At 52.5% G+C, this 24,490-nt stretch overlaps 6 protein-coding genes across 6 annotated transcripts; 5 read left to right on the top strand and 1 right to left on the bottom strand.

Moving 5' to 3' along the window:
- Window positions 1–74: 74 nt before the first annotated feature.
- On the top strand, window positions 75–3,145 carry LOC112891584 (laccase-6-like). Its single transcript, XM_025958480.1, has 5 exons — window positions 75–247; window positions 499–653; window positions 774–1,126; window positions 1,207–2,202; window positions 2,814–3,145. The coding sequence occupies exons 1-5, from the start codon at window positions 158–160 to the stop codon at window positions 2,942–2,944; spliced, it is 1,725 nt and encodes a 574-aa protein (XP_025814265.1). The 5' UTR covers window positions 75–157; the 3' UTR covers window positions 2,945–3,145.
- Window positions 3,146–4,731: 1,586 nt separating this feature from the next.
- On the top strand, window positions 4,732–8,579 carry LOC112894912 (laccase-7-like). The gene is made up of 6 exons (XM_025962756.1): window positions 4,732–4,952; window positions 5,393–5,544; window positions 6,301–6,545; window positions 6,691–6,813; window positions 6,930–7,832; window positions 7,940–8,579. The coding sequence occupies exons 1-6, from the start codon at window positions 4,872–4,874 to the stop codon at window positions 8,380–8,382; spliced, it is 1,947 nt and encodes a 648-aa protein (XP_025818541.1). The 5' UTR covers window positions 4,732–4,871; the 3' UTR covers window positions 8,383–8,579.
- A 1,597-nt stretch (window positions 8,580–10,176) lies between these two features.
- On the top strand, window positions 10,177–12,494 carry LOC112891654 (laccase-8-like). Its single transcript, XM_025958564.1, has 6 exons — window positions 10,177–10,272; window positions 10,386–10,537; window positions 10,611–10,849; window positions 10,933–11,055; window positions 11,166–12,083; window positions 12,195–12,494. Exons 1-6 carry the CDS (start codon window positions 10,177–10,179, stop codon window positions 12,326–12,328), a joined length of 1,662 nt encoding a protein of 553 aa, XP_025814349.1. The 3' UTR covers window positions 12,329–12,494.
- A 1,712-nt stretch (window positions 12,495–14,206) lies between these two features.
- LOC112891427 (heme-binding-like protein At3g10130, chloroplastic) lies at window positions 14,207–15,172 on the top strand. Its single transcript, XM_025958280.1, has one exon. It carries the CDS (start codon window positions 14,326–14,328, stop codon window positions 14,995–14,997), a length of 672 nt encoding a protein of 223 aa, XP_025814065.1. The 5' UTR covers window positions 14,207–14,325; the 3' UTR covers window positions 14,998–15,172.
- A 470-nt stretch (window positions 15,173–15,642) lies between these two features.
- On the top strand, window positions 15,643–21,481 carry LOC112893002 (fructokinase-like 1, chloroplastic). Its single transcript, XM_025960135.1, has 3 exons — window positions 15,643–16,596; window positions 17,197–18,038; window positions 21,177–21,481. The coding sequence occupies exons 1-2, from the start codon at window positions 15,709–15,711 to the stop codon at window positions 17,887–17,889; spliced, it is 1,581 nt and encodes a 526-aa protein (XP_025815920.1). The 5' UTR covers window positions 15,643–15,708; the 3' UTR covers window positions 17,890–18,038; window positions 21,177–21,481.
- On the bottom strand, window positions 18,624–23,025 carry LOC112893001 (O-fucosyltransferase 19). Its single transcript, XM_025960134.1, has 8 exons — window positions 22,259–23,025; window positions 20,940–21,012; window positions 20,749–20,819; window positions 20,576–20,664; window positions 20,365–20,497; window positions 20,029–20,258; window positions 19,453–19,929; window positions 18,624–19,373 (listed from the first exon to the last, which is right to left on the bottom strand). The coding sequence occupies exons 1-8, from the start codon at window positions 22,682–22,684 to the stop codon at window positions 19,163–19,165; spliced, it is 1,710 nt and encodes a 569-aa protein (XP_025815919.1). The 5' UTR covers window positions 22,685–23,025; the 3' UTR covers window positions 18,624–19,162.
- Window positions 23,026–24,490: the final 1,465 nt, after the last annotated feature.

The following is a 24,490-nucleotide window of genomic DNA, read 5'->3' as shown; positions in this document are numbered from 1 at the left end:
ACTCTGGCGAGTATAAAAGGTATTTGGGTTGCATTTGTAATCACGGTAGGTTCAGTCATTTGCAGCTAGTTCCTTTGCATGTATCTGAGTGAAGCCCAGACAGCAGCAAATTGTTACTGAGCACTTGTTGCGGCCTTGCAAATCGCAGATCGGTAGCATGCCGGGTTCTTGTCTGATCCTAGTGTTGGCTGCTGTGTCTTCGGCTGCAGCCCTTGCTCATGCTGCTACTGTGGAGCATACCTTCAACGTACTCTCTCTCACACGCTCTCTCGTCGCAGTTAGTCTTTTTTTTTTAATAATTTAGACCCTCAAAATCACAGTTGGTTTAGCAATTGTTTGAATCCACCTAGTTCTTGCCGCATATATGACTGACTATACGAGCATTATTCCTAGCTCTGAACCTCAATCATATCAAAGTTTCAGACAAACTGAAGGACAGTCGTTCAAATCGCGTTCAGTTTTGACATTTTGTCTGAACATTGTCCTCCAAATTTTCAGGTCGCCGCATTATCCTGGCCGCGCATCTGCCAGCCGGGGAATATAAGCATCACCGCCGTGGATGGAGTACCCGGTCCCGTGATCGAAGCCTACGAAGGCGACACCGTGGTGGTCCACGTCATCAACGACTCTCCATACGACGTGACGATCCACTGGTACGTACCCACGTAACTGAACAAGAACAACCAACCATGGCCACGATTTCAAACCGAAACGAACGCGCCGCCGCCGGAATAATCACCAGCCGCCGGTCCGGCGTGGTCATGTGCATGCAGGCACGGCGTTTTCCAGCGGGGCACGCCGTGGGCGGACGGCCCGTCGATGGTGACGCAGTGCCCGATCCGGCCGGGCAGCCGCTACACGTACAGGTTCAGCGTGGCCGGGCAGGAGGGCACGCTGTGGTGGCACGCGCACAGCTCCTTCCTGCGCGCCACCGTGCACGGCGCCCTCATCATCCGCCCGAGGCTGGCCGCCGGCGCGTACCCGTTCCCCCAGCCCGACGGCGAGGCGGTCGTCCTGCTCGGCGAGTGGTGGGACGCCGACATCGTCCTCCTGGAACGCCAAGCCTTTTTGAGCGGCACTCCGATCCCAAGCGCCGACGCGTACACCATCAATGGAAAGCCCAACCGTAAGCCGAGCTAATCGACATGCCTGCTACGTGTGCTGTGCTCATCATCGTGTTCATTGATAGCTACTTGCTGCACGCAGGAACCGAAAAGTTCTCGATGCGCGGCAACTCGACCTACTTGCTGCGGATCATCAACGCGGCGCTCAACACGGCCTTCTTCTTCAAGGTGGCGGGGCACACGTTCACCGTCGTCGCGGCGGACGCGAGCTACACCTCGCCGTACGAAACGGACGTGATCGTCATCGCGCCGGGGCAGACCGTCGACGCGCTCATGGCGGCCGACGCCACCCCTGGCTGCTACTACATGGCAATCTCCTCGTACCAGAGCGCGATACCCCTGCGGCCGGGGAGCTTCAACGGCGATGTCACCACGGCGGTCGTGGAGTACGTCGGGGCAGCACCGGCACCTGACGGCCAGCAGGCGGCGCCGGCGCAGCCCGAGATGCCCGAACTAACCGACACCGCAACGGCTAACCGGTTCTACACCGGCATGATAGCACTCGTCCTCCCAGGCAGGCCGACCGTTCCGCTCGCCGTCGACACCCGCATGTTCGTCACCGTCGGCCTCGGCTTCTCCTCCTGCCAGCCCGAGCAGACGACGTGCAACAGGAACGCCCCCGTGGTGGTGGCCAGCATGAACAACGAGTCGTTCACGCGCCCAACCACCACGTCGCTGCTCGACGCGCGGTACGGGAACGCGTCGGACGGCGTGTACACCAGCGACTTCCCCGACCGGCCGCCCGTGGCGTTCGACTACACGAACGCGACGGAGCTGGTGGCCGGCAGCGTCGCGGCGGCGCTGTCGTCGACGGGGAGGCCGACGACGAAGGTGCGGGCTCTGCGGTACAACGCGACGGTGGAGGTGGTGCTGCAGAACACGGCGCTGGTGGGGCGCGAGAGCCACCCGATGCACCTGCACGGGTTCAACTTCTTCGTGGTGGCGCAGGGGTTCGGTAACTACGGCGGCGGCGCCGCGGCCTCGGAGCGGCTCAACCTCGTCAACCCGCAGCAGCGGAACACCATCGCGGTGCCCACCGGCGGGTGGGCCGTCATCCGCTTCGTCGCCGATAACCCAGGTGAAATCTATGTCCACCGTTCATTTTTTTCCAACAAATATTCGCACGAATTTTATGCCGGATGTTTTGAACTTGACTTTGCAAACAGCGTTGCACGACCGCTAACTGAATCGATGTAACAGTTGTACAAAAAAGTCTCGTGTAGTGGTTGGCGTATTAGGAAGTCTGCTGAGGTCAGAGATTATCAAGTCAAACGCATGACAAATTTTAAACTTAAACGAATTTTATGCGAAATAAAAAAAACGCATGGGTTATTAGGGATTAAAAGGGCTAGGTTCGTGCTGCAACTGTTGGATTGGGTTGGGCGGCGACGGCCCACTAACGTAGGATAAGAAAGAAAGGCGTGCGGAAAGAATTTGGGCCTACGGCTAGACTGGTCCACTAATGATGATGTGTACAAGACGCAATCCCATTTCCTTTCTCTCTCTTTTTAGATTACATTTTTCTTCTTTATTCGAAAGGTCTACGATGCTCTTTTGTCACGTCACGATGCTCCTTCTTGCTCCAAGAATCTTATCTTCGATGTATAGTTTTTGCACATTGGAGGGACGAAATACGCACGTACAAGCATGCTGACATCGCTACAAAACTTTGGCGTCTTGTACCTGCAGGAATGTGGTTCATGCACTGCCACATCGACTCCCACCTCTCGATCGGCCTGGCCATGGTGTTCGAGGTGGAGGACGGGCCGACTCCGGACACGAAGCTGCCGCCGCCGCCGCCGGACCTGCCACGCTGCTGAGGCTGCCCGGGTGTGCCGTGTACGTTTCCGCCATGGAACCAGGCGGACCATGGGTTGCCAGCAGAAATAATGTTCCGGACGAGAAGAAGACAAGCTGTATGCTTCGATGATTCATTTTGCGACTGTATCTGTATGGGGGTGACAAAGTGTAAAGGACACCCCACTACCCATGTATTTTGCAGCACGTTTTATTAATCTTAAAATGTGATCCTTGATTGATTTCGGACCTGCATTTTTTTTCTTCCTGAGAGCGGTTTCAGTTGCAGATCCTTCCATTCGAAGCGATTACATGTTCTCTGCTCATAAATAATCCGTGCATTTTAGTCCATGCCATTTTCTAGCTTGGGTAATGCGAGGATGGAGCTGACACATCAGGAAGGACCAGAATGTGACAGTTCAGGGACGGATGGGGCCTTGTATTGTGATAAGTGCAAGCAATGTCCAGCGCGCCTTCGCACTGTATCTTCACAAGCTCAGACCACACCTGCCTTGCTTCTTCTCCAGGCAGCCAACCGTGCCCGGAGACCCGGCGCCGTGCGCAGCCGTCGGGATCGCGCACGGGAGGGCGCCGTCGCCCCAGCTGTCTATTCGGGGGTTCAGGGCTGGTACACTCTGGCCGCCATCGGACGCATCCGCCGGGGGAACGGTGGTGGTCTCCCCCTCCGGCGAGCTGGACGGAGCTTTTTATGATGAATTCTCGCCCGTAGCATAGGCATCACGGCGTTATCCCGTGAAGATAGATAGGCTCCCCGGGATCAACCCGGCCACAGGATTTTCCAGGCCATTTTTTCTCCCCCTCTTTGGATGCCATCCGATGCGGTACAGGTGTGCAGGTCTTGTTTTGTATTGGCCCGTGATGCCGATGCGTGACTGTAATGGCAACGTCTTGGGAAGTTCCTGTGCAGAGGCACGGGAGGTTCTTTGCTTCACAGGGCTAAACTAATGAGCTCCTTTTCATCTGCCTGACCTTTTGTTCACCTGCTCCACAGTCCGCCCTATGTACCTCCAGCTGGTCTGCACTCTGCTCGAGTAGAGGAGAGTGTCCTAATCTCTGACAGCGCATCAGTGCTAAATGCGAATGTGCACCAAATTTTCAACTCTCTGAGACAGAATATGGGGGAAACACTTGTTTTTTAATAGGAAACGGTTGTCTAGTAGCAAAGCTCCACGATTACAAGATTCAAGTAGCTGGCTACGAACCTGGTTCAGGCGCAAAGTTCAGGTACACCTCAGCTTGAGAGCTTCTTTTCTTGACCCGAAAGGCGATTTGGGACACTGAGAGAAACGCGATTAGTTATTCCTGCAATGATGGTTTCCCAGCCCTAATTCTTTTCCGCTGCCTACCTGATTGCAAGACCCATCTCGTACGCCAACCGTGACAGTTCGTCGGAAAACTGAATTCCCGCTGCTTGTGTGCGGAAGTAAAACTCCTCCTGATTGCCCCTGATGAAAGCGGCATTGCGGACGTGTCGAGAGTTCCAGCCAGGAAAGAGAGCTCGACGCTGTTCCATTGGATTCGCTATGGATTTGATACTGCAATCAGAGCGAGCACGAGCAGGTTAACATCCAGGCAGTGGCGGAGGTGGCATTCATTCAGCTATCATTTGGTCAGGCCGTCGCATAAAAAATAATTTGGAGCACTAACACCTAGGTTAACGAGCTGCGTGCGTGAGTGTGTTATCGACGGAAGAAGCTTTATGTCGCGGTCACGGGAATTGGTCACATATAGGACGGCAATCCTATCCAAGTCATTCCTCCAGAAGTTGCCGAAAGGCTTCCGGGGTATATATACTTATCGTGTGTCCTCTGCATTGAGCTACACAAGTTGCCCACGATCGCTGCCAGGACAGCTTTGCCTCTGCTTCGTCTTCCTCCCTCCTCTGAGTCTCTGACTCTGCTGCACTCTGCTCGACCTTCCATTCCACCCATGGTGCGGCTTCTGCTGGTGCTCGCGCTTCTCCTCGTCGGACCGGTGGCCGATGCAGCAACGGCGAAATACACCTTCACGGTACTTCTCCCTCCTCCCTTTCTATCTACATGCATTCGAGGTATACTCGATCAGTTCATTTGGTAGAATTCAGAAAGCTGAAGCTTTTGGCGAGAAGACGAACTTGCTTCAGTTCGTTCGTTCTGCTTCCTTGAAAGAACAAGGTGTTTAAGTCCGCGAGTTACACTCCAGTGAATTCAGCATCAGGTTGTGCCTTATGCCTGACAGAAAAGGAGAACCTGAACCTTTGAACTTGCTGGGCTTTCTTTTCAACTGGCTGAACTTGATGATTGCTAGGAGAGTTCAGTTGCTTAGTTCTGATGGCGCATCCTTATCTGCAATGCAGAGCCAGCGAACCCTAGCTTGATAAATGACACATGCCAATCTTTCTTTTTCTAGGACCCGCAATTTTGCGCGTATTCTACTAAAATGGCAATGCTTATCTGTAATGTTGCTATTAGGTGGGGAGCATGCAAATCAATCAGCTCTGCAGCACAACCAGTATTATTGCAGTGAACGGTCAACTGCCAGGCCCGTCGATAGAAGTGAACGAAGGTGACGCGGTTGAGGTCAAGGTCATCAACAATTCACCATACAACGTAACCATCCACTGGTAACTCCTACTACTCTTACTCAAACTCGAGAAACTTCTTCTTCTTTTTCTTCATCGTCGTCGTGTCGAAAGATAGGAGGGCGTGCCTCTACCTGAATTCAGTTTTTTTAAAAAAAATGAAAAGAAAACTAGGGGTTTGTCAGAAAAGACAGCATTACAGTTGCTGTGAGTTGTTTGTTTTTCTTAGAAACATCAAAGTCGCCCCCGCGACATCAAGACATGTACAAGGTGCCGTAAGGAACCTGCCATCCCAGCGTTTTATTGGATCCTTTGGTGTGATTGTCTTGATAGGTTTATCTGATTTTCTTAGCATCCATCCGGAAGAGACGAAAGTGAAACCTCTGAAAAGGACACCTTACCTGTCGAAACATAGCCTCTTAACTGTATGGATGCTCACCCAATATTCGCCAAGTGTAAAGATGATATGGTTTATCTTTACAACAGAGTGTATCCAAAAAGCTCACAAAAAGTGAGCCATGGAGCGCCATAGAAACTCCAGTTAGGACACTCAAGAGTGGCATAACGTCAGAATCATCCAAAAAGTAACCAAGGTTAAGCTAGTGCTGTACTGTTACTAATAATACTTATTACTCCCTACTCCACTAGGAGAAGAATTCGCATGGTTTTCACACTGCCTTTTGCACCTGAAAGCTCCAGCAATGGTCTATTCAGTTCAGTGCACTTCGACAGTATGGGCACCACTCGAGGCAGAGCTGGCCTAATAACGCTGCCTGCTGGTGCCTTGGAAATTGACAGGCATGGTGTGCTCCAGCTCATGACCCCGTGGGCCGACGGGCCGAGCATGGTGTCGCAGTGCCCCATCCAGCCCAGCGGCTCCTACACGTACCGGTTCAGCGTCCCCGGGCAGGAGGGCACGCTGTGGTGGCACGCGCACTCCTCCTTCCTCCGCGCCACCGTGTACGGCGCCTTCATCGTCCGCCCGCGCGCCGGCAACGCCTACCCTTTCCCGGCGCCGGACATGGAGGTCCCCATCGTACTCGGTAACCGGTGCTGTGCTTTGCTGTACTGCATGTCCGGCCGCCGCTTGGCATCGGTCGCCGCCCGTGCCAGCCGCGCGTACGAGCATATCTTGTTGGCGTGGACAGAAAGAAGAATCTGACGCTTCTTGTCTCTGGATGTGGACAGGCGAGTGGTGGAACCGGAATGTGGTCGACGTCGAGAGCGACGCCCTCTTGGCCGGCCAGCTCCCTGCCCAGTCCGACGCTTTCACGGTTAACGGCATGACCGGCCTGCTCTACCCGTGCGCGAGTACGTATGCATCGCGTCATCGATCGATCAATTGGATGCAGTAACGGAGTTAAATTTAGGCGTGGAATGTGATTAGTAACTGATTGTTACTGCTTGATTTGATTTGATTGGTTTAGATGATACGTTTACGGCGGTGGTGGAGCCCAACTCGCGGGTGCTGCTCCGGGTCATCAACGCCGGCCTCAACTCGCACCTCTTCTTCAAGGTGGCCGGCCACAACTTCACCGTCGTCGCCGTGGACGCGGGCTACACCTCCAGCCTCAACACCGACACGCTGGTGCTCGCGCCGGGCCAGACCGTGGACGCGCTGGTCGACACCGCCGCGGCGCCGGGGAGCTACTACATGGCGGTGCAGGCGCACGACACCATGAGCCCGCTGACGTTCGCCGCGTCGGACACCACCACCGCCACCGCGATCTTCCAATACAACGGCACGTCGACCAACCCGCCCGCGATGCCCGCCATGCCGTCCAGCTCCGACGCCGCGACGGCCAACGCCTTCTACTTCGGGCTGAGGGGCCTGGGCACGCCCGCCGTGCCGGCGCCGGTGGACGTGAGCATGACCATCGAGCTGGGGCTCGGCCAGCTGCCGTGCGACCCGTCGCAGACGAGGTGCAACGGGACCGCCGCGGCCGCGGCCATGAACGGCGTCTCGTTCCGGCTCCCAGGCCCGGAGACGTCCCTCCTGGGGGCACACGTCAACGGCCTCACGGGGGTCTTCACCGACGACTTCCCGGACGGCCCGCCGCCGAGCGGCACGGCGATGGCTGTGGGGACCAAGGTGAAGAAGCTCAGCTTCAACTCGGTGGTGGAGATCGTGCTGCAGAACCCCTCGGCTGTCCCGACGGAGAACCACCCGATCCACCTCCACGGCTTCAACTTCTTCGTGCTGGCGCAGGGGGTGGGAGCCTTCACCCCGGGCAGCGTGGCATACAACCTGGTCGACCCGGTGGCACGCAACACCATCGCCGTGCCCGGCGGTGGCTGGGCCGTCATCCGGTTCGTCGCCAACAACCCAGGTACTTACTGTAATTTTGGGCCGTCATCTCGCTTGTCCCGTAGATTCAGCCCAAATATTACATGGGCCTTACTGTTATTTTGGGCCTAACGGGTGAACTCGACGCAGGCATGTGGTTCTTTCACTGCCACCTGGACCCGCACGTGCCCATGGGCCTGGGCATGGTGTTTCATGTGGACAGCGGGACGACGGCCGGCTCGACGCTGCCTCCGCCGCCGGCGGACTGGGTGGGAGTATGCGACGCGCAGAGCTACGCCGCAGCGGCTGCGGCGGTAGCGCCAGCGCCGGTTGCAGCCCCAGCCCCAGCACCAACCCTGGCACCAGCATCAGCCCCGGGGCCAGCAAATTCGCCGCGGGAGGCCGGATCGCCGGTGATACCTCCGCGCGCGGTGGATCACAAACCGTCGCCCAACCTTCCCCAGCACAGGGAGGACGGGCGCCCCTCTTCTAGATCCGCTGCTGGGCCGAGAGCTACTGGGCATCCCACCTGCCTCCTCTGTATCATTCTTCTTCTCTTCGTTCTTCACGAACACACAAGGCCTAACGCGTGAGAAGCTGCACCTAGACGTGATACCCGCTCAAAATCTACAGTTTTGTTCATTCGTGTAAGTAAGGTGATCATTGTTTTTCGTTTTAAAGATTTTTATACATGTGTATACGGATTTGATTCGATGTAATTGCGACCTTCTCCTTCCCCCTCCACAGGGGGAAGATGTGCATAACAAAGTTCAGGCTTCAGATTGTCTGAGACTCTGTATCCATGGTCACGCACTGATATGCAGTACTATACTGTGATTTGAATTCCAAAAGCATGATAGTGTTGCCAACTTGCCATTTTTAAACTTTTTTTTTACTTTCACGTTCCAACAACTGCATCCGCCGCGTTGAGATAAGCTGCAGATTTCTGAAACATGCATACGTATTTGGCTTAGCTGGAACCCCAAGGACAAATTCAGAAGAGGTCTCAGCCAAGGACCTAGTCATCTGACGACATTCTTTGCCCATTCGCTAGGTTCATTATATTTTGGTAAATACTAATCATACTTTGCCATTGTCAATGCTGCGTAGCCTAGTGTACCGTGGTCATTTAGGTGGTGTTAGCAGAGCAACGTAAGCATGGTTTGGACCATTTAGTTGACAATCCGAGCTTATTAGGACGTCAGCAGACACTTGAAAATGCCTTTCTGTACTGCATTGGGAATCTTGGAACAGATTGTTTCAGTAGGAGCCGAGGAACGGTTGCAGAAAGGCTGTATTGAGCCGAGGAAACAGGCGTCCTTGCATTATTTATCTGATTGTCAACTGAACAAAACCAACACGACCATGCTCTGATCTGTTGAAACTGAATTAACAAGCAACCCCACCCAGTCGTGCCCTGTTGCAAGTGGCATAAGCATTCGCTTTGTGACTTGATCACGTAGAAAAAGTTTAACGAAACAGCAACGATTTCATCTCCCTTTTCAGTTTTTCCCCTGTAGTAGTTTCGATGACATTTCCTTGCTGAAAGCAACAGTCCAACCTCTAGTTATTTCAATATGAAACTACCAGGTCATGCACATATTTTTCTGGACACGTTTGCCTCAGAGAGAGAGAGAGAGAGAGAGAGAGAGAGAGAGAGTTACTGGACATGTATAGGCAAGGCAAACGTCCAATTCCAGAAATCTTGTGTATACCGCGGGCCGCAAATCCAACGTATATTCCTTTTTCCAACAGTCTAGTGATGTTACATTCGACCAATGGTCATGCGTTTTTACTCTGAAAGCGAAGCTACGGTTCAGACTTGCGGCAACTTGAAGTCTTGAACGCCCTACCTACTCCTTGGTTCCTTCTCCTTGCATGCCGCAACAGTTCCGAGCGAGAAAGCATCTAGGGAGGCAGTATAAAAGTTATGATCTCAATCACTAAAAAAACCTAATCGTATTGAGCATATTTGACATCGTCCTGACCATGGCCAAACACAGCTCATCCTTATCGTTACACTGGGATACTACATCTGTTGCAAGACTTGACCCTGGACTCAAACGGCTCCAGGGATCAGGATTCAGGAACCTAGTGAAAAAGTCTAGAACAGAGTTCAGAGCCGAAGGATTCTTCTATGCAGTCGCGGTCTGATTACCTCCGCTGCCCAGGCTCTCACACGGCACACGGGAACGAGCTAGCACTGGAGGAGCATCAGGCAGGCGCGAGCAGGACTTGTTCTGCCGGCAGGGGATAGGATAGACGACGGGTCGGAGCCGTGCATGTATAAATAAGGATGCCGATCGAGCCGGTCCGTACGTGCCCGTTGCGTTTCGTTTGCAGCTTAGGCGCCTTCGTCTCCCGTCCGGTGAGCTGTGCCTCGGGGGATGGCGCGGCGGGCAGCTAGGCTGCTCGTGCTGCTCGTCCCGGCGCTCTGCGTGGTGTGGGTGGCGAGCGCGGCGGTCGTCGAGCACACCTTCAATGTACATGATCCGATCCCGCCGGACTTTGCAGATTCGCATTCACTTGATTAGTTACTCGCCGTCGTCGTAACCTTGCGTGTGTGCCGTTGCCAATGGCGGCGAGTGGAAACCAGATCGGCGGCATGGGCATCTCGCGGCTCTGCACGGACAGCGTCATATACACGGTTAACCAGCAGGTGCCGGGACCGACCATCGAGGTTGACGAAGGCGACACCCTCGTTGTCCACGTCGTCAACGGCTCGCCGTACCCGATGTCCCTCCACTGGTGAGTAAACCGCGCGCCAGCCACTCCAAACCTTTCCCACGCGCTCTGACGAGCTTTCTCTGCGTGCGTGCAGGCACGGCATCTTCCAGCTGCGGAGCGGGTGGGCCGACGGCGCCAACATGATCACGCAGTGCCCGATACAGCCGTCGGGCGAGTTCACCTACGCCTTCAACGTCACCGGGCAGGAGGGCACGCTGTGGTGGCACGCGCACTCCTCGATGCTCCGGGCCACCATCTACGGCGCGCTCATCATCAAGCCCAGGGGAGGCTACCCGTTCCCGGCGCCACACGCCGAGATCCCCATCCTGCTAGGTAACAAAAGCTTCGCGTCTGATTCAAGTGTCATTTGGCACGAGCGCAGCCTTTACCGTTTTTTTGCTCATGTTCTTTGGCAGGCGAGTGGTGGAACCGGAATGTGGACGACGTCGAGAACGACGGGCTCTTGACCGGCCTCGGCCCGGTCATGTCCGACGCGTTCACCATCAACGGCTCGCCGGGCGACCAGGCCCCCTGCGGAGGTGCGGCAAACGATTCGATCGAGCCACGCATGTTCCCGTTACAAAAACCCAATGCATAATAAGCATAAGCTTGGTGTCGATCTGATGCAACCATGTGTATGTTCCATCAGGCGCCGGCATGTTCGAAGTGGAGGTGGAGTCCGGCAAGACGTACCTCCTCCGCATCATCAACGCTGCAGTCAATTCCGAGCTCTTCTTCAGGGTGGCCGGCCACGCCTTCACCGTGGTCGCCGCCGACGCCAGCTACACCAACCAGCTCCCCACCGACGTCATCGTCGTCGCGCCGGGCCAGACCGTGGACGCGCTCATGGCCGCCGCGGCCGCGCCGGGGCGGTACTACATGGCGGCGCGCGCGTTCGAGAGCAAGACCGTGTCCGCCCCGCCGCCGTTCGACACCACCACGGCCACCGCCGTGCTCAGGTACAAGGGTGTGCCGGGCTCCGCCCCCGCGGCCACGCCGGCGCTGCCGCCGTACACCGACGTCGTCACCGCCGCCAGGTTCTACTGGTCCCTGACCGGCCTCGTCCGGCCGAGCGACCCCGTCGTTCCCAAAACCGTCGACCACAGCCTCGTCGTCGCGTTCGGGGTGGAGCAGGCGCCGTGCGCGCCGGACCAGACCAAGTGCCAGGGGTTCTCGGTCCTGGCGTCGATGAACAGGCACTCGTTCCGGTTCCCGGAGAAGGTGTCGCTCCTCGAGGCGCTCTTCAGGGGCGTGCCGGACGTGTACTCGGAGGACTTCCCGGGCTCGCCGGCGCCGGCGACGAAGAAGGCCACGTCGGTGAGGAAGGTGAACTTCGACGACGTGGTGGAGGTGGTGCTGCAGAACGAGGGGTACAGCCGCGCGCTCGGCACCGAGAACCACCCGATCCACCTGCACGGGTTCAACTTCTTCGTGCTGGCGCAGGGGCTGGGGCGCTTCGACCCGAGGATGAGGAAAGCGTTCAACCTTGTGAACCCGCAGGTGCGCAACACCGTCGCCGTGCCGGCCGGCGGCTGGGCCGTCATCCGCTTCACGGCGAACAATCCGGGTGAGAGCTCGCGACAGATTTAAACTGTTTACCAAAATCTGAGACGCTAATTAAGCCGGATTTGAACCTCGATCTTGTTTGTTGCCGGCCTAAAACGCGACGAAATTGCAGGTATGTGGTTCATGCACTGTCACCTGGACGCCCACCTGCCGCTGGGGCTGGCCATGGTCTTCGAGGTGCTCAACGGGCCGGCGCCTAATCTGCTCCCTCCACCTCCTGCGGCAGACTATCCCAAGTGCCACTGAACATGACCTACAGGCTCCGCCTGCTGTTGGCACTTGGCAGGTCCATTGAAAAAACGAGATGGCTGATGAGTGTGCGAAAAACAGCATGTGGGATGTAATATCCGTGTAGTAGTGTCCTTCTCATGTATATCTGCTTGCTTGATTTCATTGTGTGTTGCTTGATAAATGATTCCTTACTGCTCAAGTTCACAATCGTAAATAAAACTATGTTGAGGTGTTCATCAGTTCATGTTCCTTTTTATTCAGGCTCAAGGGTCAATCAGCAAATGCTTGGCGTATGCGTACGTAAGCATCAGCAATCGAACGGAGTACTAGAAACCATTGTGAAAAAAATACACAGCTTGTCAACATTGCGATTAACCGGCGAGTGTGGACCACAGCGTGTGGCTTGTGTTCAGGAATACTAGGCGGCAACCGGCAAGGGTTTTTTGCCCTTATTCGAGAGAAAAAGGGTTTTTTGCCCTCGCTGTAACTGCGAATGACACCAGGTCCGAGATGCGGCAGGAGAAGGATCCTTTTTCCTGTCCTACGGGGAGTGGGCCCTGATTCTTCCAGATGGGCCGTTCTCGAGACCGAAACGGGCCCTTCTAAAGCTATCTGATACAGCCCGTTCAGAGAATGAAGATTTTTTTAAAATTTTTTATTTTGTATTTTACAATTTTTTAAAAATATATATCCAACTAAAAAATCTGCAGATCTATACCACGGCTACTGAATGAAATGGCTACGGCCGGATGAACCGGCGGTAGATGCACCGTAGCAACCTTACCGCCGGTTCACGGCGAAATTTCCCTAGCCTGAACAGCTCGCATTAAAAAAATTATAACTAATTTATATTAAATTGGATGGAGATAAAATTTACATAAAAATTATAGAAATCGACAAGATCTACAACTTTTTAGTTCAAACTTTTTCCATTCGGAGCAATCTTGGTGCTCAAATAATCAATAAAAGCTTCAGATCTAAAATTTAATTTTGGATCTGAAGTTTGTGTCAATTATTTGAGCACCAAGATAGCTCTGAATGAAAATATTTGAACTATAAAGTTGTAGATCTCTCTGAGTTCTATGATTTTCATATAAATTTTATCTCCATACGATTTTATATAAATTAATTATGATTTTCGAAGGTATGTTGTCGAGTGTTCAGATCAAAATTTAAATTTTAGATCTGAAATTTGTATCAATTATTTGAGCCCAAAGATAGCTCTTAATGAAAATAGTTTGACCTGAAAAGTTGTAGATCTGGTCGAGATCTACGATTTTCATATAAAGTGTATCTCCATCCGAGTTCATATAAATTAGTTATGATTTTTTGAATGTGAGCTATCCAGGCTAGAAAAATTCCGCCGGATGAACCGAGGTAAGGTACCTACCGTTAGTTTATTCGGCTGTAGCTATCTCATTCGATGGCAGTAATATAGATCTTCAAATTTTTCGTTTGGATGTATATTTTTGAAAATTCGTAAAATACAAAATATAAAAATAAAGAAATCGAAAACTTACTATTGTGCCGTCATTTCAATTGTGGTTTCCAATTTTTCCACAGTATTTTTTCTTTCTGAATTTTAAATGAGTAGTCAAACCCGAGGAGAATGAAACCTATTGTAGGGCTTCACGCCTCCATTCACACCCTGAAGGTGTTCTCAAAGACACAAATCTAGCCACATGGCCAACGGCAAGCCAAGTTGGCAGCAGGCAGCCGAAAGAAAGTCAAAGCGGCAAAGCCCATCGTCCAAGATTCGAAGTTCGCTGAGCTTGTCCTCCAAGGCGAAACCAGGACACACCCGTGGAGCAACGGGCGCCACGACGCGCACACCACCTCCTCCACACATCAGTCTCTTCTCGCCGCTTCTTAAAGCCCCCTTGCCCGGCGCGGTGCCAAGGCAAGGCGCCACTCATCACACACGCATCCAAAGAGCCCGACCGCTCAAAGACCGTCCTCTGAATCTGCACCGTACCTAGCTCCAGCTCGCCCCCCGCCGCCGACGATCCGCAATGGGGATGGTGCTGGGCAGGATCACGGTGGAGACGCCCAAGCACGAGGTCCTCCACACCGGCGACGGCTACGAGGTCCGCAAGTACCCGCCCTGCGTCGCCGCGGAGTTCACCTACGACCCCAAGGAGTGGAGAGGCGACGCCGACGGCGGGTTCACCGTCCTCGCCAACTACATCGGCGCGCTCGGCAAGCCGCAGAACACCAAGCCCGAGAAGATCGCCATGACGGCTCCCGTCATCACCTCCGGCGGCGGCGGCGGCGAGGCGCCCTCTGAGAAGATCGCCATGACGGCGCCGGTCATCAGCACCGGCGCGGGCGCCGAGCCGGAGCCGGTCGCGATGACCGCGCCCGTGATCACTGACGACCAGCAGGCGCCGGGCAAGGTGACAATGCAGTTCCTGCTGCCGTCCAAGTACGCGAAGGCGGAGGAGGCGCCGCGGCCGACGGACGAGCGGGTGGTGATCCGCGAGGTGCCGGAGAGGAAGTTCGGGGTGGTGAGGTTCAGCGGGGTGGCCGCGGACAGGACGGTGCGGGAGAAGGCGGAGGGGCTCCGGGCCGCGCTGGAGAAGGACGGGTACACCATCAAGGGCCCCTTCGTGCTGGCGCGGTACAACCCGCCGTTCACGCTCCCGCCGCTGCGCACCAACGAGGTCATGATCCCCGTCGAGTGACCCGGTCACCGCGCCCAGCTACCTGTTCAGTGATTCGAGTGTTGGACATTTCAGGAACTCACTGTCTGTATCTGTATTTCCTTCGAACATGTTGTCCTACTAGTCTTTTAACTTCTTGTGTGATGATTGTAAAATATGCTTAGTGCGACGAATAATGGATACTAAGTTTCTATTACTCTTCGATCAATACTTACGTACTGACACGATGTACTAGACCCTACTGTGCTCTGGGTTTCGTACAGATTTTTCAGTACAAACACACACAATTTAACTTGGTTTGTTCAGTCAGCAAGGCAAGACATGCCCTTAAACTTTTTTACTAATGCAAACACCCGAACAACAAGAGTGTTTCAAAAAAAAATGTTTTGAGAAGTTTTGCACAGTCAATTGTGCCCTGCTTGGAAACTGTTTTTTTCCTTTCAGTCCCCAAATTTTGAGCTACGGAGTACGGACCGTGCTGAATTTGGCCCAGCCTACTCGGCCTGACTTATATATTGGGCTTTCCTTTTTTTAACAAAACGGAATATGTTGGGCTTTCTCTAGCCCAGCCCGTAACATGCTCGGATGTTCCATTTCCCTCGTTGCGGGCGCGACCCGACATCTTAACGGTTGCTAAAACCCTTATCGGATCACACTGACACTGGATAGAGTCGAGCCGAGCGCTCGTCGCCGTCCCCCTTCCTTCCTCACCTCGAGCAAAGAGGAGCGGCAATGGCCATGGCCACACCCGCCTTCCTCCTGCCAGCGCTGTTCCTCAAGCCCAATTTCATCGCCGCACCTCTCCACCCGTGTCTCCCACGAGGCCGCCAACTCCGCTGCTCGCCCAACGGCGCCGCCGTGCCGGAATCCCCTAAACCCGCCTCTCGCCGCGGCCGGAAGAAGTCCCCGTCCCCGTCCCCGTCGGAGCCGAAGGCGAAGGCCACGAGGCGGAGAACCAAGAAGGAGGTCCAGGATTCGGACTCGGAGAGTGAGGAGGAGCCGGCGAAGCGGGCCAGCCGCCGGACAACGAAGTCCAAGGAAGAGGCCAAGCAGGAGGAGGTTGTGGCCCAGACGGCGAGCAGCGGAACGGAGGAGACGATTCAAGAGTCCGAGGAGGAGGATGGGTTGGAGGTGGGGAGCGACTTCGACGACGGGGAGGATTTCGCGAACGACTGGCCGCCGCTGGTGTGCTGCTTCGGCGCGCCGCGGTGGGAGTTCGTGCCCACGGTGCGGGTGTCGGACCGGCAGATGCACCCCGACCAGTACTCCACGTGGCGGCACCTGCAGTGGGAGCCGCCGGAGTTCGCCCGCGCTCCGGGGAGCGCGGCCAGCAACGTAGCCATCGCGCTCACCCGGCTTGGCGGGCGCGGCGCGGTGCTGGGCAAGGTCGGCGACGACGACTTCGGGCGCGAGCTTGTGTACCGCATGAACTGCGAGCGGGTGCAGACACGCGCCATCAAGTTCGACGGCAAAGCGGCCACGGCCACGGCGCGCATGAAGGTGAGCTTCCGGGACCGGAAGGACGGCAAGGGCGGCACCAAGCTTGTGGCCGAGACGGTGAAGAGCGCTGCCGAGGACACCCTCCGCAAGACCGAGATCAATGTCGATGTGTTGAAAGAGGTGAGTTGGTGATACTTGGGAGAAACATTAGATTCTGATGCAAACTTATGCTTTTCACAGCAAGCTATGTCTAAATGTCTCTGTTTTGACAACCACCGTCCACTGCATTGCAATGTTGCATAGCAATTGCATCAAACCAAACCAATTCCTAGTTTTGAAACAAAATTAATGTGATCTAGTAGCATAACATGATTGTTAATTGTCTTTTTCTTTAATCATCGAAGGTCGATTCTTCAAACAAGATTCAACCTTGATGCTAAACTCTCTACTCTACTTGAGATTAATTGACATCTGAATCCCTCTTCTTTATATAATCCAAGATAGCAACATATTACAGATTGATAAAAATTTCAGTATGTTTTGCATCGTATAGATAAAATTGCTGCACTGATGTATGCATCTGAACAAATGATGTCCTATAGATAAAATGGTTGAAAGAAGGACTTTGCAGAAGTGCATTTATTTGGTTTCAAGTGCTGATTTTTTTTAAAAGGCACCTTTTATGTTTTTGCTTACATGACGAGTTTTTGATGTTGACATCGCTACTGCATAGTCAACCATCTTTTCTTTATTCAAATCTAATCCATGGTAACTACACAGGCCAGAATGTTCCATTTCAATTCAGAAGTCCTGTTAAATCCATCGATGCACGATACACTCTTCAGAGCCATTGAATTGTCCAAGAAATTTGGAAGTAAAATATTCTTTGATCTGAATTTGCCATTGCCATTGTGGACTTCAAGGGATGAGACAAAGAAGGTGATAAACAGGGCATGGAAAGAGGCTAATATCATAGAGGTATCAAGGGATGAGCTGGAATTCCTCCTTGATCATGAGTATTATGAATACAAGAGAAACACCCCACCTCAGTATTATCTGGAAGGATTTCATTTTACAAGAAACTGGCCACAGTACTACCACTACAGCCCTGAAGAGATTGCTCCTATTTGGCATGATGGAATTAAGATCTTGCTTGTGACCTATGGGACACTTCGGATCCACTACTACACGCCCAAGTTTCATGGCTGTGTGGTTGGAACAGAGGACGCACTCATAACTCCATACACCACTGACCGAACAGGTTCTGGTGATGCTGTTGTTGCTGCTGCGATTAGGAAGTTAACGACTTGTCCTGAGATGTACGAGGACCAGGATATATTGGAGAGGCAACTGAGATTTGCTATTGCTGCTGGAATCATATCACAGTGGACAATTGGTGCTGTGCGAGGATTTCCCACTGAGAGTGCTACCCAGAACTTGAAGGAACAAGTCTATGTGCCTTCTATGTGGTGAACTGGTAAATCATTTGCCAAGGAATGAACAGCATATGCGATATACAAGCATATTCATGAATGGTCTAACAGAACTGAACAAGTTTTTTTTTCTTCTCTCTTTTACCGCAAGAGAGCTACAGGCGCAATTCATATGCACCAATTGCTCAGGTATCCTCTTATCATCCATTCTGTAATCATTTCAGTTTTAGGGGCATTATGCATGTCATTAAATGCTTTGGAAAGTTTGACTGCTGCCGAAATGCCTCTAATGATCGACACAAGTTATATAGTTGAATACACCACTTCAACCTACTCTATTTGATGTGCTACTGTAAAATACACCACTTCACTTTTTAATTTTGCTCATGATTTCTAAACCTTAGAAAGGACCCTGCATTGAATGAGCACACCAATTCTGGGGAGATATTAAGTGACTATATTTCTGTGGCCGAGACTTCCCTGCTCATTTTTTAAATCTTGTTTAACTTAAGAGGGGCACCAAACCTTGGCTGGCCAGGAAACTTTCTGAAACCTGTTTCTCAGGGAGTTACCCACGAATTGGCCGGGTGGCTCTTTTCTCATCTGGAGGTACTAACAACCAAGTAACCAGCTGAGCTACTGCTCGGTAAATCGGTTCTCATTTAGTAACTGTATTCATTATGACTAACTAATGTGGAACGCGGGAAGCACGCGAACATAAGTTTTGATGGACCAAACTAGGCTACAAAATATTTGATGACAGAAAAAAGACGATAACAACATCCAATATTTCAGTAACAGTTAAATGTAATAGAGTAGGCTAGAAAAAGGGTGTAATTGTTGTACAACTTGATCTATCACTAATGATTATTGTACATACACATAATTTGCACCAAGCTGTGCATAATAAAATCAACAAAATCAAATTTATCAAAAAGTGGTAAGACTGTACGTCTGGACTATGGAGTAAAGGTGTAAAACTTACACTGAAACTCTTCAATTTAGCTAATTCTATCCTCCCATGGTACAAATATCCTCTTTGAATTTCTTGCCTCTCCTGTTTTCAAAGTTGGATAAATAATCCTCTGAAATCACACATCTCAGTGACTGTTCCCTCTGATACCCTTGTAGTGGATTGAAAACTACACAAATTCTCTCTGTCTAGAAAAATAATATGTGCTTTTGATGTCAGTTTACCACGAATTGCATTGTTTGGTGTATGTCAATGAGTCAGAGTAAATTCTGTGTCCATTCTTGCAGTCAGGCTCACTTTACGCTTGAAGACTGAACTATCCATTTTCTGTAGAGTAAGTTCATGCCACTTGATCCTGTGTGTTTCTTTTACACAAGCACCCTGGAAGAGGATTTGCATAAAAATACTCCTCTTGCCTTGGACTTCGACCAGACCACCTCTGATATGGACCTCCAAGCCTGTTTCCATGATGCATCTTCACTTCACTTTCAAACTCATTCCAATTTACTGTACCTTCATCAAGCTTGTCAATGAGCTCGACAAGCTTCTGCCTATACAGTCAAAGAATTCAGCACTTTGGATTGAGATCTAAAAACTCAAAACTCAAAAAAAAAAAATCCAGGAATTTACCTGTCAGGGTTAATGGTTTTTCGGAATCCTTCGTATCTTCTATGACCCTGGACTGCTTTGGCCATATTTCCATCGTATGTATACACAAAAACGTCACTCTGGAGGGCTACATTGTAATCCACAGCAGCTAATCTGTTTTGGTACAGCTTGAGAGACTCTAATTCATTTACTGTTGCCAGACTATGATGTGTGTAGACATTTGGATATTCGGCCTTTAATGCATCCATGCTATGTACACCATATAGTTCACCTGCTACAATGTAGATCTTCGTGCTGGAAGGATAACCCAAAGCTTTTAGGAAAAGAGCTGCTTCACGAGGAGTCATAGGGCAGCCTCCTTGGAGTCGCCTCTCTTCACTGTTGATCTCCTTCTCTTTCCAGTGCTGCACCTTGAGTCGCATTTCCCTAAGTTCCTCTGCCTCTTGATGTGTTAGGTTGTGGCTGCAGCCTGTAAACGAGAGCATGTCCTTCTCGTATCTGTCAGTTTGTAAAAAAACCCAAAAGTATTACTGATCTGCTAATTCCTCAGCACAAAATGATGTCAGCCTCTTATTAGACAATTGTAATTTCAGTCACCTTAAGTGAAGTGCGATGTAGTGGTTGGACCTATTCCTCAGTCTTTCAACTAGAGTGTTACCTAGCTCTTCAATTTCTTGCTTGTATCTCAGTGCCTCATAGTTTGCCCGGCAACGGAGTCGTTGGATGGAAGGAGGGAGACCATTGTTAACAATCCGTGAATCTGTATGTGTGAATTTCACAACTTTGACCTTCTTCAGTGTCCTTGTGAAAGCTCTGTAATAAGAAGCCTGCAAAAAGAAAGAGTAAAATCGCCTTTTCTTTTTCTACCTGCTCAAATTTCTTGATCTGTAAGTAGCTGCTACGTCCACTTAGTCCTCAAGTGTCGGTTCATACCTTGGCCCAGGACTTGGGTGCTCTAATATAGGGTTTAAATCTTTTGTAAGCTGGTGGCAAGGAATCCACAATCATGATGTCATCTTCTAAAGTTTCCTTGAAGTGCTCCACATCAAATATATCTTTGAAATCGCTGCATGTCATGACAAAACATCAGTTATCCCAAAAAATCCTATAGAGTGTTTGCTATTTTGATTGCAAAGAGATGGACCTTGGATCAGTCCAGAATGATTTATGATCCAGAGTAGGGATTACTAGGGTGGCATTCATGAGCTTAGCAACTGCAACCATATCGCTTATCTGCAAGAATGATTTTGAAGGAATGCATGTAAGCTGAAAGGCACTGTCCTATGTTCAAGTTTTTTAAGATAATTGTGTACACACCCCCATTCTCATCTGGTTCAGGCCACCATTAGCGCTGACAATTATATAGCCAGCCGTTGCACTGTTGGTTCCTGAAATTGCAGAGCAAGCGTTGCTCAAATGTAGGCACTCAGTTGAGACTAGTTAATTTTAACTTGAAGATGGGACATTACTTATAACTGATGTTTAACTTGGAAGGAAGATAAGCTTACTGTAACGATTTTTTGGGCGTTCGATGCATTTTGTGTAACCCTCGCTATCCAATTTCATCCATATCTGGGACATCTGATGGATTTCAAATCAATTTTTCAGTATAAAACTAGGAGATCATAACATGTATAACTATGCACTGACATGAATGAAAATCTGAAGTCAATAATAGAATCTCTCAACAATGAAATTTAGGAGCATCTATATCTAATAGATTCTTTATATTGCTTTATTTGCAGGTCTACACTTTAGTTAGCCTTCAGACAGGCAGGCTTTCGTGCTTCCAATCAACGAGAAACTCTTTTATGCCTGTGTTCTAGTCATAGTAGCACTATTGTAGTTGTAGCACTTCGTGGGGGGTAGGATGGATTGATGCAAGCTCCCACTTCATGTCCATTCTTCTTTTCCGAAGACTCATGTAGAATTTTGGAGGCCTATAGATTAGATAGCGCTAGGAACTGCCAAAATTTTGTTCACGCGCGGTATTCTGATCATCTCTGGATATATGTGTCTTGGCTCGCAAATGGCAACTTGTCTGCAGTCATGGTGTAACTGTCATCACTGTACCTTGCCAGCTTGTTTTTTTTTTGAACAAATTGCCAGCTTGGTTATCATCTGATTGTTCTGGCAAGAGCTCCGCTATATGTACGATTCATTTGTACACCTCGCAAAAATAAAAATAAAAAACGATTCATTTGTACAACTGTATTTTGAGAACATCAACGTCAACCCTTTGGAATCACCTTGGTGCTAAGGGCCCCCATGTCGATGGCATTGACAACAAGGCATGGCCGTATGGGTATCGCTCTCCCAATTGAATTCCTCCTCTGGACTGGTAACCATATAAAACTACACGAGAAAAAGAGAAGAGAAAGCATGTGTGCCAAAGAGCTGGCACTTATTCCTCTGACGAGGACGCGTACGGAAGGCGGCCTCGAGTCCTTCCGAACTCTGCAGCTTCTGAGATGTCTTCGGCATCCACAGTCTGAATGCCTGATCCTGGAGCTAAGATACAAAAACGCAACTACGGCGAACACGGCCGCCATGAAAGTCCTCACGTCTCTCCAGCGCGCGCACACGCGTGCCCCACCCAGACCCAGTCCACCAGGAGCAGATGATCCAGCACGTCTCCCTCTGCATCCAGTCGCCGACTTGGATCCCATTAACTTGACACATTCGAATGGTTTCTAGTTCGTGAAAAAGGTTTTGAAACAATGAAAGGCTGCAGTTAACTGTGATTAACATGCTGAAAACTGGCAGGGTGAGGTCTATAGTGCATGGCGAGAACTGTAACTGCGCAGCCAGCGGCGAGAGCACTCACCGGCGGGTCGGGCGGGCGGCGAGCGACGGCGGTCAGGTTCTCCTCCCTCCACCCCAGCGCCCCGCCGTCGCCGGCGTCCACCCTGCGCACGAGCGGCCTCCCCGCGCCGCCGGCGGCGCCTCCGCGCGAGCTCGTGACGAGGACGAGGACGACGGCGACGCCGAGCAGGCACGCCACCGCGCTCCTCACCCAGGCCAGGCCGGCCACCGGCACCCGCTTGCAGCCGCTCCTCCGGGCGAAGAGCAGCAGCGCCTTCACGCCCCCGGCGCCGGCGCCGTGCCCGCGGCGCTCGCTCCCGTCGTCGCTGCCGTCGCTCGGGACGCCGCAGCAGTCGGCGGCCGCGGCACGCTCCACGTCCGCGAGGCGGCGACGGTGCGCGCTGGACGGAACGGAGCTGGTGGAGGACGACGACGACGACGCGACCATGGCCGAAGCAAGGAAGCAAGCGCGCACTCGCGTCGGCTGCCTCTGGTTTGGTTCGGACAACACGGCGGCAAGAGCAAGACGCCCAAGCGCGCGCAGGTGCTCGACCGCGATGAGGGAGCAAACCAGATCAAGCGGGCCTCCGCCCTGGCCGCTTCGATCGGCAACCGCGCGGGAGGGGTCGGAGGCGCACGTCGGCGCGGGCGCGGGGGCGGCACGTAAGGGGAACGTGGGGGGCGAGGTGGGTGGTGGTTCGCAGTTCGCACGAGGAGTGAGTCGTGCGCGCGCGTGCCCTCCCTTCCCCGCTGGCGGTTCGGCTCCGCGCACGCGCTGCTGCCTGCCCGAGGTGAGCCGCAAGCGAGTTTTATTCTTCAGGTCTCGCGCCGGTGCCGGTGCCGCCCCGGCTGCTCCATGCCCCGGCCGCACCGCGCGGCCTCGCTTTCGTGGCCGTCATCGTTTACACGAGCTCTCTTTTGCAAGTGTGACGCGTGCGCTACGTGTCCGAATCCCCCATGCCAAGCGGATGATAATAAAATGGCTGAGCTGAATTGGCTGCACTACCTTACCTGATGATCAGAATAAAGATGAACAGAAGGATCAGGGCAGGACTCCTCGTCAGAAATCGGCGCTCGTGAAGCGAGCACTAGCAGGACGTGCACGCTAGAGCTGATCCGTGAAAGTAGCCTTTTGTTTTCCTTTCCGGAGGGGAACTAGCCCAGCTTAGCCTTTCCGTTGCGAGTGCATACAAAGGGAATATGAACCATGGACCATGCACCACAGGGTCCATGCGGCATCGAAGCTTCATTCCCCGATCCGAGTAGAGCTATCGCATCGCATGATGAGAGCAATCCTTAATGCGTCGCAGCACTGCGATTGGCGCCTTAATTTTGGACTGCCAGTGGGGGGTGGTGGGCCTGCTGCCGTGTTAGTGCGAGGGTGCCTGATCCTCACCCGGAAAACAGTAAGCACTGGCCGTTTGGTAGGTAGGGATCGGACGCATGGCGAGTGACGACGCGCTGACCGAATTTTCCTCCAGCTTTGACGTACTAGTCCTCCCGAATGAAATAGCAGTACTAGCACCGCCTCTCATGCAGCGCCGCGTCAACGGTTTGATTCTCCCGGCACACGCGCCACGTCCACGGGAGCGGCCGACGCGTAGAGACGAGACCTATCCTTCCTTCGCCTGCTCTCGTCTTCCGAATTCCGGTTGTATGTGTTCACATCGGCCGAGGAGGCGAGCGGGCGAAATGCCGTGGAGCTCCGGGAACGCGCAGCGGTGGCCAGCTAATCCTAATCCTAATCCTGTCGTTTCATGCAATGGTGACCCATGCGCCTCACCAAGCGTCCACCCGGTTCAGTTCCCCGGGCGCCAGGGACCTGACCAGCGCGCACCGGATGGGCGGGCGACACGACGGGTCTCCACGGATGGCGTCGTGAATTCGTGTGATTGCCGGTGCGAGGGCCCAGGCGGTTCTTGTTTGTTTCCATCGGTCACCAGGGCTGGGATGGGAGCCAGCATCCCAAGTGGGAATCCACCCAACGGAGACGGTGGTTCGGCCGCCGCCCGCCGGCGCCGGGTCGGGTTCCAGTCTAATCAAGTTGACTGCGCATTACTCGCCGATAGCTAGTGTTTCGCTCGGTGCTCGGGAACGAACTTTGCTTATCGAATGGCGCCACGAGTGCGTGGGTTGAGCACTAATGCCCCCCGATCAGCAAAGGACTTTGTTTAGAATAACCACCACAACAGAGGATTCGGACTTCCTGGTTTCCGGTTAGATGGCTGTGTCTGACTTGTTTGAGCTGACACTG

The sequence above is a fragment of the Panicum hallii genome, chromosome 5 (genome assembly GCF_002211085.1).
Source record: "Panicum hallii strain FIL2 chromosome 5, PHallii_v3.1, whole genome shotgun sequence".
Classification (NCBI taxonomy): Eukaryota; Viridiplantae; Streptophyta; class Magnoliopsida; order Poales; family Poaceae; genus Panicum; species Panicum hallii.
The sequence above is the reverse complement of the archived record's forward strand: the minus strand, read 5'-3'. Positions and strand labels throughout refer to the sequence as shown.